Source organism: Lagenorhynchus albirostris, chromosome 8 (assembly GCF_949774975.1).
Source record: "Lagenorhynchus albirostris chromosome 8, mLagAlb1.1, whole genome shotgun sequence".
Taxonomy (NCBI): domain Eukaryota; kingdom Metazoa; phylum Chordata; class Mammalia; order Artiodactyla; family Delphinidae; genus Lagenorhynchus; species Lagenorhynchus albirostris.
This window is the reverse complement of record NC_083102.1, coordinates 10,987,354-11,000,631: the sequence shown is the minus strand read 5'-3', so window position 1 is coordinate 11,000,631 and position 13,278 is coordinate 10,987,354. Positions and strand designations below refer to the sequence as shown.

Below are 13,278 nucleotides of genomic sequence, written 5' to 3'. Positions count from 1 at the left end.
AAATTTTGGCAACAATCGTGATAAAAATTAATTATTTAACATCCAATAAAAGCAGATATTGCTTTGAAAATATGAATCTTAAAATCTTAAAAAAAGGAGACAATTTTTAATGAAATAACTGATTCCAATCTGAAGTAAGAAATCATAAGATGAGTAGAGGATAGTTTGTTAAGCCAGAAGGAAGAAAGTACTTAAAAATTATGGATTAATAACTTTATAATGGAAATAACTTGGAGACACCACCTTAACCAAGTAATCCACATGAACATCACCAATACTGGGCCAAATTAACATTATCTGTGTATTAACTGAAGGCATTAAGAATGATACTTTTATCTTTCTGCCAAAAGTTTTTAATCTGGACTAAAACATGGACAATCAATTGAAAACCGCAATTGAGAGATATTATACAAAACAAGAGAAGAGCTCAGGGGCTTCTCTGGTGGCACAGTGGTTGAGAGTCCGCCTGTCGATGCAGGGGACGTGGGTTCGTGCCCCGGTCCGGGAGGATCCCACGTGCCGCGGAGCGACTGGGCCCGTGAGCCATGGCCGCTGAGCCTGCGTGTTCAGAGCCTGTGCTCCGCAACGGGAGAGGCCACAACAGTGAGAGGCCCGCGTACCGCAAAAAAAAAACACAAAACAAACAAACAAAAAAACCACAAGAGGGCTTCCCTGGTGGTGCAGTGGTTGAGAGTCCGCCTGCCAATGCAGGGGACATGGGTTCATGCCCCGGTTCAGGAAGATCCCACATGCCGCGGAGTGGCTGGGCCCGTGAGCCATGGCCGCTGGGCCTGCGCGTCCGGAGCCTGTGCTCCGCAACGGGAGAGGCCACAACAGTGAGAGGCCCGAATACCACAAAATAAATAAATAAATAAAAACAAAAACAAAAAACAAAAAAAAACCCACAAGAGCTCATACTCTTCACAAATATCAGAGTCAAGGCAAGAAAAGCTAACTATTTAAGATTAGAGAGTATGATAAGTGATACTGGATTTGAACTTTAGACTACATGGGCAGAAAATGCTGTATTTAGAATAGTGAATTATGTTAATGTTATGTCTCCAGATTCTGGTAATTATACTGAGAACAGATCAGTGAATTTACTTGTTATTGAGAAATCAAAAGAGTTTAGGAATAAATTGTCAGTATGTGAATATGGTTTCAATATAATCTTATGTGGTCTATAGAAAATTGATACTATGTGCATACAGAGAAAATAAATGATAAGGCAAACATGAAAAAAAACAATTTGGTAAACTATATACTAGTATTATTTATAATTCCTGATACTTATATGAAAACTTGAATTGCTTCACAATAACAAGTAAGAAAGCAAAAGGTAAAGAAACTTTGGAGAAAAAAACTAAGTGAAGTAGGGTCAAGTACACAAGCTTCCTCTGAATTCACTTCAGGTAGGTAACTCCGGTTTTCATTGCTATCCAGCTCTGACCTTTCACACTTCAGTCCTTTTCAGACTGTCATTAGGAATGGAGGGCAACAAATACAGAATTCATGCTGGTAGGATTCCAGCTCAGTGAAGAGATGGAATTGCTCCTCTTTGGTATCTTCTCCCTGTTATATGCCTTCAACCTGCTGGCAAATGGCATGATCTTGGGACTCATTTCCCTAGACCCCAGACTGCACTCCCCCATGTACTACTTCCTTTTTCATCTGGCCATCATTGACATATCCTATGCTTCCAGCAATTTGCCCAGTTTGCTGGAAAACCTACTGAAACACAAAAATACTATCTCCTGTTTCTCATGCACTATGCAGACGCTTCTCATTTTGAGTTTGGTTCTATAGAGTGCCTGATTTTGGTGGTGATGTCCTATGACAAGTCCGTGGCAGTCTGCCACCCCCTACAGTACACTGTCATCATGAACTGGAGATTGTGCATGGTCCTAGCCATCACTTCCTGGGCATGTGGATTTTCCCTGGCTCTAGTACAAGTAATTCTCTTACTTCTTCTGTGGGCCCCAGGAGTTGAACCACTTCTATGAAATTTGCTTTGTCCTCAAATTGGCCTGTGGTGAAACCTAGATCAACGAAATATTCCTCTTTGCTGATGGTGTGTTTATCTCAACTGCGCCCCTTTCCCTGATGCTGGTCTCCTACGTGCGCATCCTGTGGGCCATCCTGAAGATCCAGTCAAAGGAGGGCCGCAAGAAAGCCTTTTCCACCTGCTCCTCCCACCTCTGTGTGGTTGGGTTCTACTTTGGTATCACCATGATGGTTTATATGGTCGCCGACAGTAGTCAATGAGAGGAGCAGCTGAAGATCCTTTTCCTGTTTTACACTGTCTTCAACCCATTGCTGAACCCCCTTGTCTACAGTTTAAGGAATGCTCAAGTGAAGGCTGCCTTCCGCAGAGTATTGCAGAAAAAGCGGACAATGTGAAGCAGGGTACAACTTGGTTCGGTGGATTTTTCTCCTTAAGAGATATGATTGCTGTTGCAAAAAACTAAATTGCTGGATCATATGGTAATTCTATTTTTAGTTTTTTAAGGAATCTCCTTATTACTCTACATAGTGGCTGTATCAGTTTACATTCCCACCAACAGTGCAAGAGTGTTCCCTCTTCTCCACACCCTCTCCAGCATTTGTTGTTTGTAGATTTTCTGATGATGCCTATTCTAACTGGTGTGAGGTGATACCTCACTGTAGTTTTGATTTGCATTTCTCTAATAATCAGTGATGTTGAGCAGCTTTTCATGTGCTTCTTGGCCATCTGTATGTCTTCTTTGGAGAAATGTCTATTTAGGTCTTCTGCCCATTTTTGGATTGGGTTGTTTGTTTTTTTAATATTGAGCTGCATGAACTGTTTATATATTTTGGAGATTAATCCTTCGTCCATTTATTCATTTGCAAATATTTTCTACCATTCTGAGGATTGTCTTTTCATCTTGTTTATAGTTTCCTTTGCTGTACAAAAGCTTTTAAGTTTCATTAGGTCCCATTTGTTTATTTTTGTTTTTATTTCCATTACTCTAGGAGGTGGGTCAAAAAAGATCTTGTTGTGATTAATGTAAAAGAGTGTTATTCCTATGTTTTCCTCTAAGAGTTTTATAGTGTCCGGTCTTACATTTAGGTCTTTAATCCATTTTGAGTTTATTTTCCTGTATGGTGTTAGGGAGTGTTCTAATTTCATTCTTTTACATGCAGCTGTCCAGTTTTCCCAGCACCACTTATTGAAGAGACTGTCTTTTCTCCATTGTATATCCTTGCCTCCTTTGTCAGAGATTAGTTGACCGTATGTGCATGATTTTATCTCTGGGCTTTCTGTCCTGTTCCATTGATCTATGTTTCTGTTTCTGTGCCAGAACCATACTGTCTTGATGACTGCAGCTTTGTAGTATGGTCTGAAGTCAGGGAATCTGGTTTCTCCAGCTCCGTTATTTTTTTTTCCCTCCAGATTGCTTTGGCTATGTGGGGTCTTTTGTGTCTCCATACAAATTTTAATATTTTGTTGTCCTAGTTATGTAAAAAATCCCATTGGTTATTTGATAGGGATTGCATTGAATCTGCAGATTGCTTTGGGTAGTATAGTTATTTTCGCAGTATGGATTCTTCCAATCCAAGAACATGGTATATTTCTCCACCTGTTTGTGTCATCTTTGATTTCTTTCATCAGTGTCTTATAGTTTTCTGAGTACAGGCCTTTTACTTCCTTAGGTAAGTTTATTCCTAGGTGTTTTATTCTTTTTGTTGCAGTGGTGAATGGGATTGTTTCCTTTATTTCTCTTTCTGATCTTTCATTGTTAGTATATAGGAATGCAAGAGATTTCTGTGCATTAATTTTGTATCCTGCAACTTTACCAAATTCATTGATTAGTAGTTTTCTGGCGGCATCATTAGGATTCTATATGTATGGTGTCATGTCCTCTGCAAACAGTGACAGTTTTACCTCTTCTTTTCCGGTTTGTATTCCTTTAATTTCTTTTTCTTCTCTGATTGCCGTGGCTAGGACTTCCAAAACTGTGTTGAATAACAGCGGTGAGAATGGACATCCTTGTCTTTTTCCTCATCTTAGATGAAATGGTTTCAGTTTTTCATCATTGAGAATGATGTTGGCTGTGGATTTGTCATATATGGCCTTTATTATGTTGTGGTAGATTCCCTCTATGCTCATTTTCTGGAGAGTTTTTATCAGAAATGGATGCTGAATTTTGTCAGAGATTTTTCTGCATCTATTGAGATGATTATATAGTTTTTATTCTTCAATTTGTTAATGTGGTAAACAATCACTGATTGATTTGCAGATATTGAAAAATCCTTGTATCCCTGAGATAAATCCCACTAGATCATGGTGTATGATCTTTTTAATATATTGTGGGATTTGGTTTGCAAGTATTTTGTTGAGGACTTTTGCCTCTATGTTCATCAGTGACATTGCCTTGTAATTTTCTTTTTTTGTGGTATCTTTGTCTGGTTTTGGTATCAGCATGATGGTGGCCTTATAGAATGAGTTTAGAAGTGTTCCTTTCTCTGCAATTTTTTGGAATAGTTTCAGAAGCATACTTGTTAACTGTTCTCTAAATGTTTGATAGAATTTACCTGTGAAGACAACTGGTCCTGGACTTTTGTCTGTTGTGAGTTTTTTGATCACACATTCCATTACAGTACTTGTAATTAGTCTGTTCATATTTTTTATTTCTTCCTGTTCAGTCTTAGGAGATTGTACCTTTCTAAGAATTTGTCCATTTCTTCTAGGATGTCCATTTTATTGGCATACAGTTGCTTGTAGTAGTCTCTTATGGTCCACAAATTTTTCTGATGTTTTAAACTTGGACATTGGTCTTTCCCTGCCCTCAGACTGAAACTTAACACTATCAGCTACCCTAGCTCCTCAGCCTTTGGATTCATACTGAAACTACAGCACTATTCTCCTGGATCTCCAGCTTAATGACTGCAGATCTGGGGACTTCTCAGCCTTGAACAGGGAGAAATGAGACAGTGGGACAGGGCAGAGAGGTCCAACTTGGGGTTTCAGCTGTGGCTTCCCTCCACCCCTGGCTACCAAGCTGCAGAGAAGGCAGTAGCTAGTGCCCCTGCAGGCTGCCCCAATCTCTCTCTCGAGTTTCCCATTCTGACCAGATATGTTCAAGACAAAATAGGAGCAGAGACATTTGAGACAGAAATTGCTGGAGAGAAGTTCTCGAGCAGGAAAGAGGGATGGAATTTATAGTATAATTTGTAGGCTGGCCTTCTCTGGGGAAAAACTAGTAACTCCACAGGAAGGGCAGAGAAGTTGAGATAAATGCACAAATTCAGCAACTCAGTCAGTGTGTTAGTTAGGATTGCACAAACTGTCATCTGATTGCTTTTTATGGTCTCAGTTACTCTCATTCAGTAGCTAAGACTGTGGGTGGAAGGATTTATGGGAAGTTTAAAGAAAGAGAAAATAATTAAAAAAAAAAACCCTGAGAGAAGAGACTAGGAAATACACTATGATTTCTGGGAACATCAAGGGCCAATCAATGTAAATACTCATGAAGTTAAGGGATCTGAGTCATCATGTTTGTTTGTTGTCCTGTGTTTCTATAGGTTCAGGAAAAGCCATCCATCATCTAAATCCAATGCTTACAACACTGTGCTTACAACAGAGAGGGGATAATGGCCTCTCCAGATATAGAATATACATTTAGGGGGCAAATATTTTTGAAATTGGGGAAATACTTAAGGTGTAGCTTAAAGCAGGAAAGCATTCAGGCAATTGGATTCAACCTACATGAGTTTCCAGGTAATGATTAATATTTGCTATGGAAAATTTTGATAATTATTGCACATTCACACTTTTCAGCAGACAGAGATTGTTCACTCCCTGAGAAAGATATAGTCCTTTGAGGGGCTACCTTAATAAGCTCCATGGGGGTCACATTTATTACATCATGAATCTTTCCCAAAGTAAGATATGGAGACAGGAACAATTTCAAGATCAAGTACATAACACATTCGTATCCTTGGGGATTTTACTATGGGAGATAATCAGTAACGTATGACTTATCTGTTAAATTTTTATACCAAGATCCTCGAGCACAGACATCTTTGCCATTCTTCATGAGTTCTAACTTCTCTGCATGAGCAGGTGCACACATCTATGCACACACACACACACACACACACACCCCTGTACACTATCAAAGATAACAAAGCAGGAGAGCCAAGAGGGGAAGGGGAGGTTTTGCACTGCTTTGTAGGAAAGACCTAGAATGGTGGGAATATGATTTGTAATTCGTTCCCTGGACTCCACAGGAATGTCTCTGGGGAATGGGTTGGTTTTAGTTGATCAGACTATAAAGCCTATATATATATATATATATATATATAAGTTCCTTATCCTCCCTGTGTCCTCTCCTCTCCATCAGGGTAGAAGAGGTATCTGGGACTCATCACACACTGCACTCGCTTCAGGAAGCAGGTGCCTCAGCTCCAACCATTCCCCATCTTTGTGAGTTTTCCTGTACATTCAAGCTCATTTTGAGAAAAATACTAGAAGTAGTACCCACTCCCCCTTTGAAGAAATCATTATTTTTATACCAGTTAATGGTTTACAGAGGAGCAAGATAGAAGGCTGGCAGAAGTCATCAGGTTTAGAAAGAAGAAAAAGGCACCTTTGTGAGACCCCTTTCTTGCACTGTTCCTGGGGTCTCAGAGTAACATCTGAATCCCATGCTGTCTAAACATAGTTTTCTTATTCCTCTTAATCAGAGCCCCTCCCCAGTCACACTTATGGGAAGCAACTGGTGAAAATTGATGTCCCTGAGTCATGATATAAAACTGAACAGGGTATAAGAGCCCTCTAATTCTGTTGCCTCCTTTGAAAAATGATGAAGCTGGAGGTGGGGTGTGTAATTTGTCCTTCACTAGCTTTAATTTCTTCCTCTGCTGAGGACCATCTTCTTACACTACCTACTGGAAATATCCTCCTGCCAGAGAAGTGAGGAAAATTAGCATCCTTTTCTTTGCTGCCCATGAGGGAGGTGTTAATAAGTGGAAGGGAGAGACTTTGAGGTTAAATTTATATAAGCTTACAACAAGAAACAGAAAGAGAGTTTATTCTCTTCCGAGGTTATGAGTCATACCCAGGGAAATATGTGTAGGAATTCTGGAGGCTTCTGAGATTGGTGAGAGTTGGTAAGGATTGAGGAGAACAGGTGAAGCTTTCCTGAGAGGTCATTTTAAGAGCTTTTGAAAATGGGCGTACGTTCAGGAGTTAGAGCAGAGGATTTGTTATCTGCGCATGTAATTCATTCTTGGCCCTGGTAGTTGATAGAGTGGACAATATATTTCTCTAATTTCATAAGGCACACCTATAACGTGGTGACAACATATTAATCAATTCACAAGATTAAATAAAATACCATGTATGGTGTATATACCTGAGGTTCTGAAACACAGTAAACGCTAATCAACACGTGTCATTATGATAATCTCATCGCTTTGCATCCCAATCTCATTCTTCAGTAGATGAAAATATGCATCTACTTGAGGGGACGTAGTCCCCTTAGAAGTGGCAACACAGGCTCTAGTCACCTGTTTATTGGATATTAGGGAGATACAGATCTTAATAAACCACCAGGGGGGTAAGAAGTTTGAATTAGCAAAGCTATTGTATGGCCAAGTGTTATGTCCTCTACATTGTGATATTTGCCTCAGGTTATGGCCTTTGAGTTGTTTGAAAATACATTTCCATTCTATGATAACATATCTGCTCCTGACTTTTCCCAGAATATTTCCTGCACAAACAATCAAACACAAGTGATCTTTGTTTTCCTCCAGGGAGAATGTTCATCAAAACTTTTTTCCCTCAGGAAAGATGTTTATAGGTGTCATGACTAATGGGGCCTCCTTGGAACATCTAAGTTCTCAAGAGAGTTATGAGAATTGTTTGTATTGAACCAATTATAAAATACAACCTTTGGCAGAGGCAAACTATTACATTTAGAATGAATAAACAATAAGGTCCTACTGTGTAACACACGGAACTATACCCAATCTCCTAGGATAAACCATAATGGAAAATACTATTTTAAAAAAAGAATGTCTGTATGTGTATAACTGAGTCACTTTGCTGTACAGCAGAGACTGGCGCAACACTGTAAATCAACTATGCTTCAATTTTTTAAAAAAAGAAAAAGAAAAAACCCCAAACTTTGCTCCCAAAAGTGGAGAGAATACAGCTTTATGATTCTCCATCATCATCAGAAAGTGAAGTAAATATTTTCAACTCTGGAATTTCTCACTATGGAGACTGCTATAAAGAGGAATAGTCTACTTTCTGTGGGACTGCCTGTAGGTTAAGGTTGAATCTTAAGGTAACAGCCAGAACTAACACCATCATAAGTAGTGTTAGTAGTAGTAGTTTTAATTAATAGAACTCCCTCTTGAGCCTCCTCCCTCCCACCCTCCCTCTCCCACCCCCCCTCTCCCACCCCCCCTCTCCCACCCTCCCTCTCCCACCCCTCTAGGTCGTGGCAAAGCACGAAGCCAATCTCCCTGTGCTATGCGGCTGCTTCCCACTGGCTAAGAATAGTCTTACTTTTGATGTCAGTTACATAAGGAAAAATTCTTAGATTAGACCCTAAAATTGAGAGGAAAATCACTACATTGGATAGAGTTTTAAAATAGTTTTATGTATGAGCAATGGTAAATGTTTCATAACAAACTTTCTAAAGGGGGAGGAGGGAGCCTTACAATTTCAAGCAATCAGTGGGCCATCACTGTGCACAGAGTGGGAAAGGCAAAAGAACCATCAGTGCTAGTCAGCCAGCAAAAAACAGTTCCCTCAAATGTTGCAGCTACAGAGGTCATCAGATGTCCCAGTAATGCCCCATATTTACGAGCTCTCTTTAAAATTAGAATGACTACATGTGACTGTTTCTGGCCTAAAAAGTGAGCAAAAGTTAACATCAGTCATTTCCAAGCTAAAGGTGTTAGGAGCAGATATGCATCTTCATCTGTTTCCCGACTGTGATCCGTTATGTTCCACAGGGCACAGCTGCAAGATCCCAGCGGGCTGCCTTGCCCACATCTGAAGTTGTTTGAGTGTAAAATACGTATTGCTGTACAAGACATTGACGACTCAAGGAGTATCTGTTGTGTTGTGGCAGCTGGGTATCGTGTAGGAGGATTAAAATGCAGTGTATATGAAGGAGTGGCCGCTCGGAAAACTTCAAAACCTAGAAAGTAAGATATGAAAACGGGATGTGTCAACGATTTGGGATTTGAGGACAGTTAAGGCTCAAGGCAGAGGGTAGAATGAGACAAGGTCTCAAGGCTGGTGATTATGGGAGGATCAAGGTCTGCATATTGTTAGTCAGATTGTCCCCCGTGGGATCCTGCAGAAGCAGACACCACGATGGAGTTTGGCATGCAGGATACTTACTAGGGAGTAACATTGGAGAATGAAGGGGAGGCAGGAAACCTGCAATGTCAGTGCAACAGAGGCTCATTCAACCCCACAGCCAACTGTGAAACACATTTTTCCCACATTGGCCCAGACGGTGGGGCCATTAAATCCCCACCGCCATCAGCCATGGGTTGTGGGCAGTACCAGAAGCACGTGCACAGTCTGTGATGGGATGAGGCCTCTCTGCAGTCTAGGTAGACCTGAGGGAGCTGATTGCTGGAGGCCACCTACTGGCATCCGGGGCAAAGCAGTCCTCTCTTGAAGTCACGGCTCTCCTTCTCCACCACCCAGGTTGAATTTAAGTTCAAGGAGTCTCTATTTTTCTTTTTTTGTTGTTGTTGTTTTCTTATTTACCACTTATCAAGTAATTGTAAGAAAACCCCCAAAGTAGCAGGTTATTCCCCGTTTGAGCCAGAGGTTTAAAGAGAATGCCTCTTAGGAGTCAGCATGATAGAAATGCCCTTCAGGTAGGGCAACTACCAGGGAAGGATGAATTAAGCTTTACAAACTGCTGTCATTTCCCACTGAGGGTTTCTTGCCCAGGTGAAGCTTTAGATTATCTAACTGCTTGGCTTGCTTTTACTTCTTTCTTAACAAGCAACTAAAGCATCCTTTGCCTCACCAGTTCCATTCCTAGGAATATATGCTAAGCTTTTAAGTTAAAGGATAGATAGATAGGTAGATAGGTAGATAGATAGACATACATACATACACATTTTGTATATATACACACATATATCGCACACATACACACATGCATGTACATTTTTTGCCCCATAACACATCATGGTGAATAAAATGGACATAGTCCAAAACTTAATTGTCAAAAAATGAGATTCACTAAGTTACATTGTATGTATGAATGAAAAAAAAGCTGCTTCACTGTTAAATGAATGTCATAGAAGACTTTTCACATGAGAAAGTGTTCATAAATGTTATTGCCAAAGGAAAAACAAAGGATAGGTATAATATTTGTTTCTTATCCCTTTAAAATTTCTAATATATAGCCGGTAGATATATATGTATTACAAAGACTAGATATTCACATATCAAAATAATTAAAATGCTTACCTTTACATCATAGATTTCTTAGTCATTTATATGACATGTTATTTTTCTGTTTCTAGAAAGTAGAAAATTGAATATAGTATCAGATATGACATGGATCTTCTTATTTTCACTATGACTCAGTCTTTTGAAACTGTGACCTGTGACCTAAAATCGTGAGGAGTCAGCAAATTTTTCATACAGAAAGAAAAATAAGTAAAGGTACTAAGTGAATAACTAAAATAAAATTCTATAATTGTAAGTTTTTTTTTTTTTTTTTTTTTTTTGCGGTACGCGGGCCTCTCACTGTTGGGCCTCTCCCGTTGCGGAGCACAGGCTCCGGACGCGCAGGCTCAGCGGCCATGGCTCACGGGCCCAGCCGCGACGCGGCACGTGGGATCTTCCCGGACCGGGGCACGAACCCGTGTCCCCTGCATCGGCAGGCGGACTCTCAACTGCGCCACCGGGGAAGACCTAGAATTGTAAGATTTTTTAAGCTAAAAATAAATCATCAGTTCATGTAAATATTGTTAAAGTACTGAAATAATTAGTTTCTTTATAAGGAAACAAAAGCTGAAGTAGAGGATCAAGAATAAAATTACTGACTCTATTACCCCACAATATTATTTTTACACTATGGTAAATACTTTGTCCTTCCTTTATAAATGTGGTTCTGAAATATTTGCTACATTAAGACTGAAAATAATTGAAACAGAACAGAAATTAGTATGTGTTTCCTCTGAATTCTTTTGAATTAAATAACTTCAAGTTTTATTAATTCTTCAGACTAATCTTTCTGTCATCCTTCTGTCCTTGGCAGACTATCTTTAGATGTGACGTGGGTCACATCTTGGTAGGATTTCCACTCAGTTCAGAGATGGCAGTGATCCTCTTCTGAATGTTCTATTTTCTGCCTTCAGCCTGCTGGGGAATGGCATGATCTCTGGACTCATCTGTCTGCATCCCAGACTGCACAGCCTAGTGTAATTCTTCCTCTCTTACCTGTCGTCATTGACATGTCCTATGCTTCCAACAGTGTCCCTGAGATGTTGGTAAACTTAGCAGATCTGAATAGAACCCTCTCCTTTGTTCCATGCATAATGCAGACATTTTTGTATTTGACTTTTGCTCACATCGAGTGCCTGACGTTCGTGGTGATGTTCTATGATAGGTTTGCGGCGCTTTGTCGTCCCCTCCAGTACACTGTCATCATGAACTGGAGAGCGTGCACGGTCCTGGCCATCACTTCTTGGACATGTGGATTGATCCTGGCTCTGGTACATGCAGTTCTCCTTCTAAGGTTGTCCTTCTGTGAGTCCTAGGAAGTGGACCATGTCTTCTATGAAATCCTACCTGTCCTCACACTGGCCTGTGCTGACCCATGGATCAGTGAAGCTGTCATCTTTGCTGCCTGTGTATTTGTCTTAGGTCCCTTTGCTTGGTGCTGGTCTCCTATTCTAGCAGCCTCTGGACCATCCTGAGGATCCAGTCAGGAGGAGGGCTGAAGAAAAGCCTTCTTTCTTCACCTGCTCCTCCCACCATGGTGTGGTTGGGCTTTTCTTTGGCACTGACATGGCACTGATAATGGTCCCCATACTCTAGTCAAAGAGGAAATAAGAGAAAAAGCTGTTATTGTTTCACAGTGTATTCAGTCCAATGCTGGACCCCCTCATCTACAGTCTCAGGAATGCTAAGGTGAAAGGTGCTCCATGGAGGGAACGGCAGAAGAGGTCCATGTGAGGGGTGGATAGAACTTTTGGCTAAGTAGAGCCTTCTTCCTTTGGAATGTGGTCGGAGGATGACTTCAAGGTCAGAAAAATTACCTAACAGCAAAATTTGATAAGAGAATCTGAATTGTCCAAGACACTACCTGAAAATAGGAAGAATTTTGATGTGCAGGTTTCATCTCTGGTGTTAAGCATTTTTGTCCAGAGATGAGACATCTAGATTATCAATATGCTTAAACCCATAAAAATCTAAAGAGCACAGTTTTTTCAAGAAATGGATTAATAGCTTATTTCTTAAATTCTTGTTGTTTAATTATTGAAACAATGTCATTACACTAAGTAACCAATTCAATCATAAGCATTCACATCGCCTGGTAACAAGTGTTAGTTTTCAGGGAAATGAACACCCAGAAGGAAAATTCCTGGCTGCAGAATGTTGCTCAATACATACAATCATTGCAGAACTAAATGTCTCTACAATACCAGTTATGAGTCAAGTGAAGACAGGACTGGGATTCACTGTTGGATAGCGAATAATTTCCAAGTCGTCTGACAAGAGTTGAAAAATACTTAGTATTGACCAAAAAAAGATAACACTGTCTCATAACCCATTATAGAAATGTTTCCATCCCTCCTTTACTTCTGCTTTGATTTTTACCTCTCACCTACATTCTCTGTCTCCCATTTATGTTTTACAACATGCATAATTAAATGCAGATTTATTTTCTAATTACCTCACTTTCCTACTATTTTTATATCTCTTAACAAGGTTTCCTCTGAAGCTTCTGCCTTTTTATTTTCAAGACTAGCAGAGTATTTTCAGGCAATAATATTTCACTTTATTATGTCTCTCAACCATTAAAAAAATAAAAAGTTAAATAGTAAACAAATATATAGTGGAATATAGTAACATATTAGAGACTTAACTTCTTAATGGGCAAAGATAAACCACACTAATGATTATGCATGGAGTGGGACTTCCAGAAAATGTCATGCAAAATGACCATTACTTCTAAAACAAACTTTCCACTCCTGGATGAGATTTTCCCTCATGAAACCAAATTATTAAAACCCCTTTTTTTCAGTAATCTT

At 39.8% G+C, this 13,278-nt stretch overlaps 1 protein-coding gene and 1 pseudogene across 1 annotated transcript; both read left to right on the top strand.

The window, feature by feature from the left end:
• The first annotated feature begins 1,234 nt into the window (after nucleotides 1–1,234).
• On the top strand, nucleotides 1,235–2,400 carry LOC132524954 (olfactory receptor 2A2-like). Its single transcript, XM_060157552.1, is given in 4 exon segments — nucleotides 1,235–1,252; nucleotides 1,486–1,733; nucleotides 1,778–1,966; nucleotides 1,968–2,400. Coding segments are annotated over 4 exon segments (888 nt in total).
• Nucleotides 2,401–11,312: 8,912 nt separating this feature from the next.
• On the top strand, nucleotides 11,313–12,199 carry LOC132524083 (olfactory receptor 2A2-like; annotated as a pseudogene).
• Nucleotides 12,200–13,278: the final 1,079 nt, after the last annotated feature.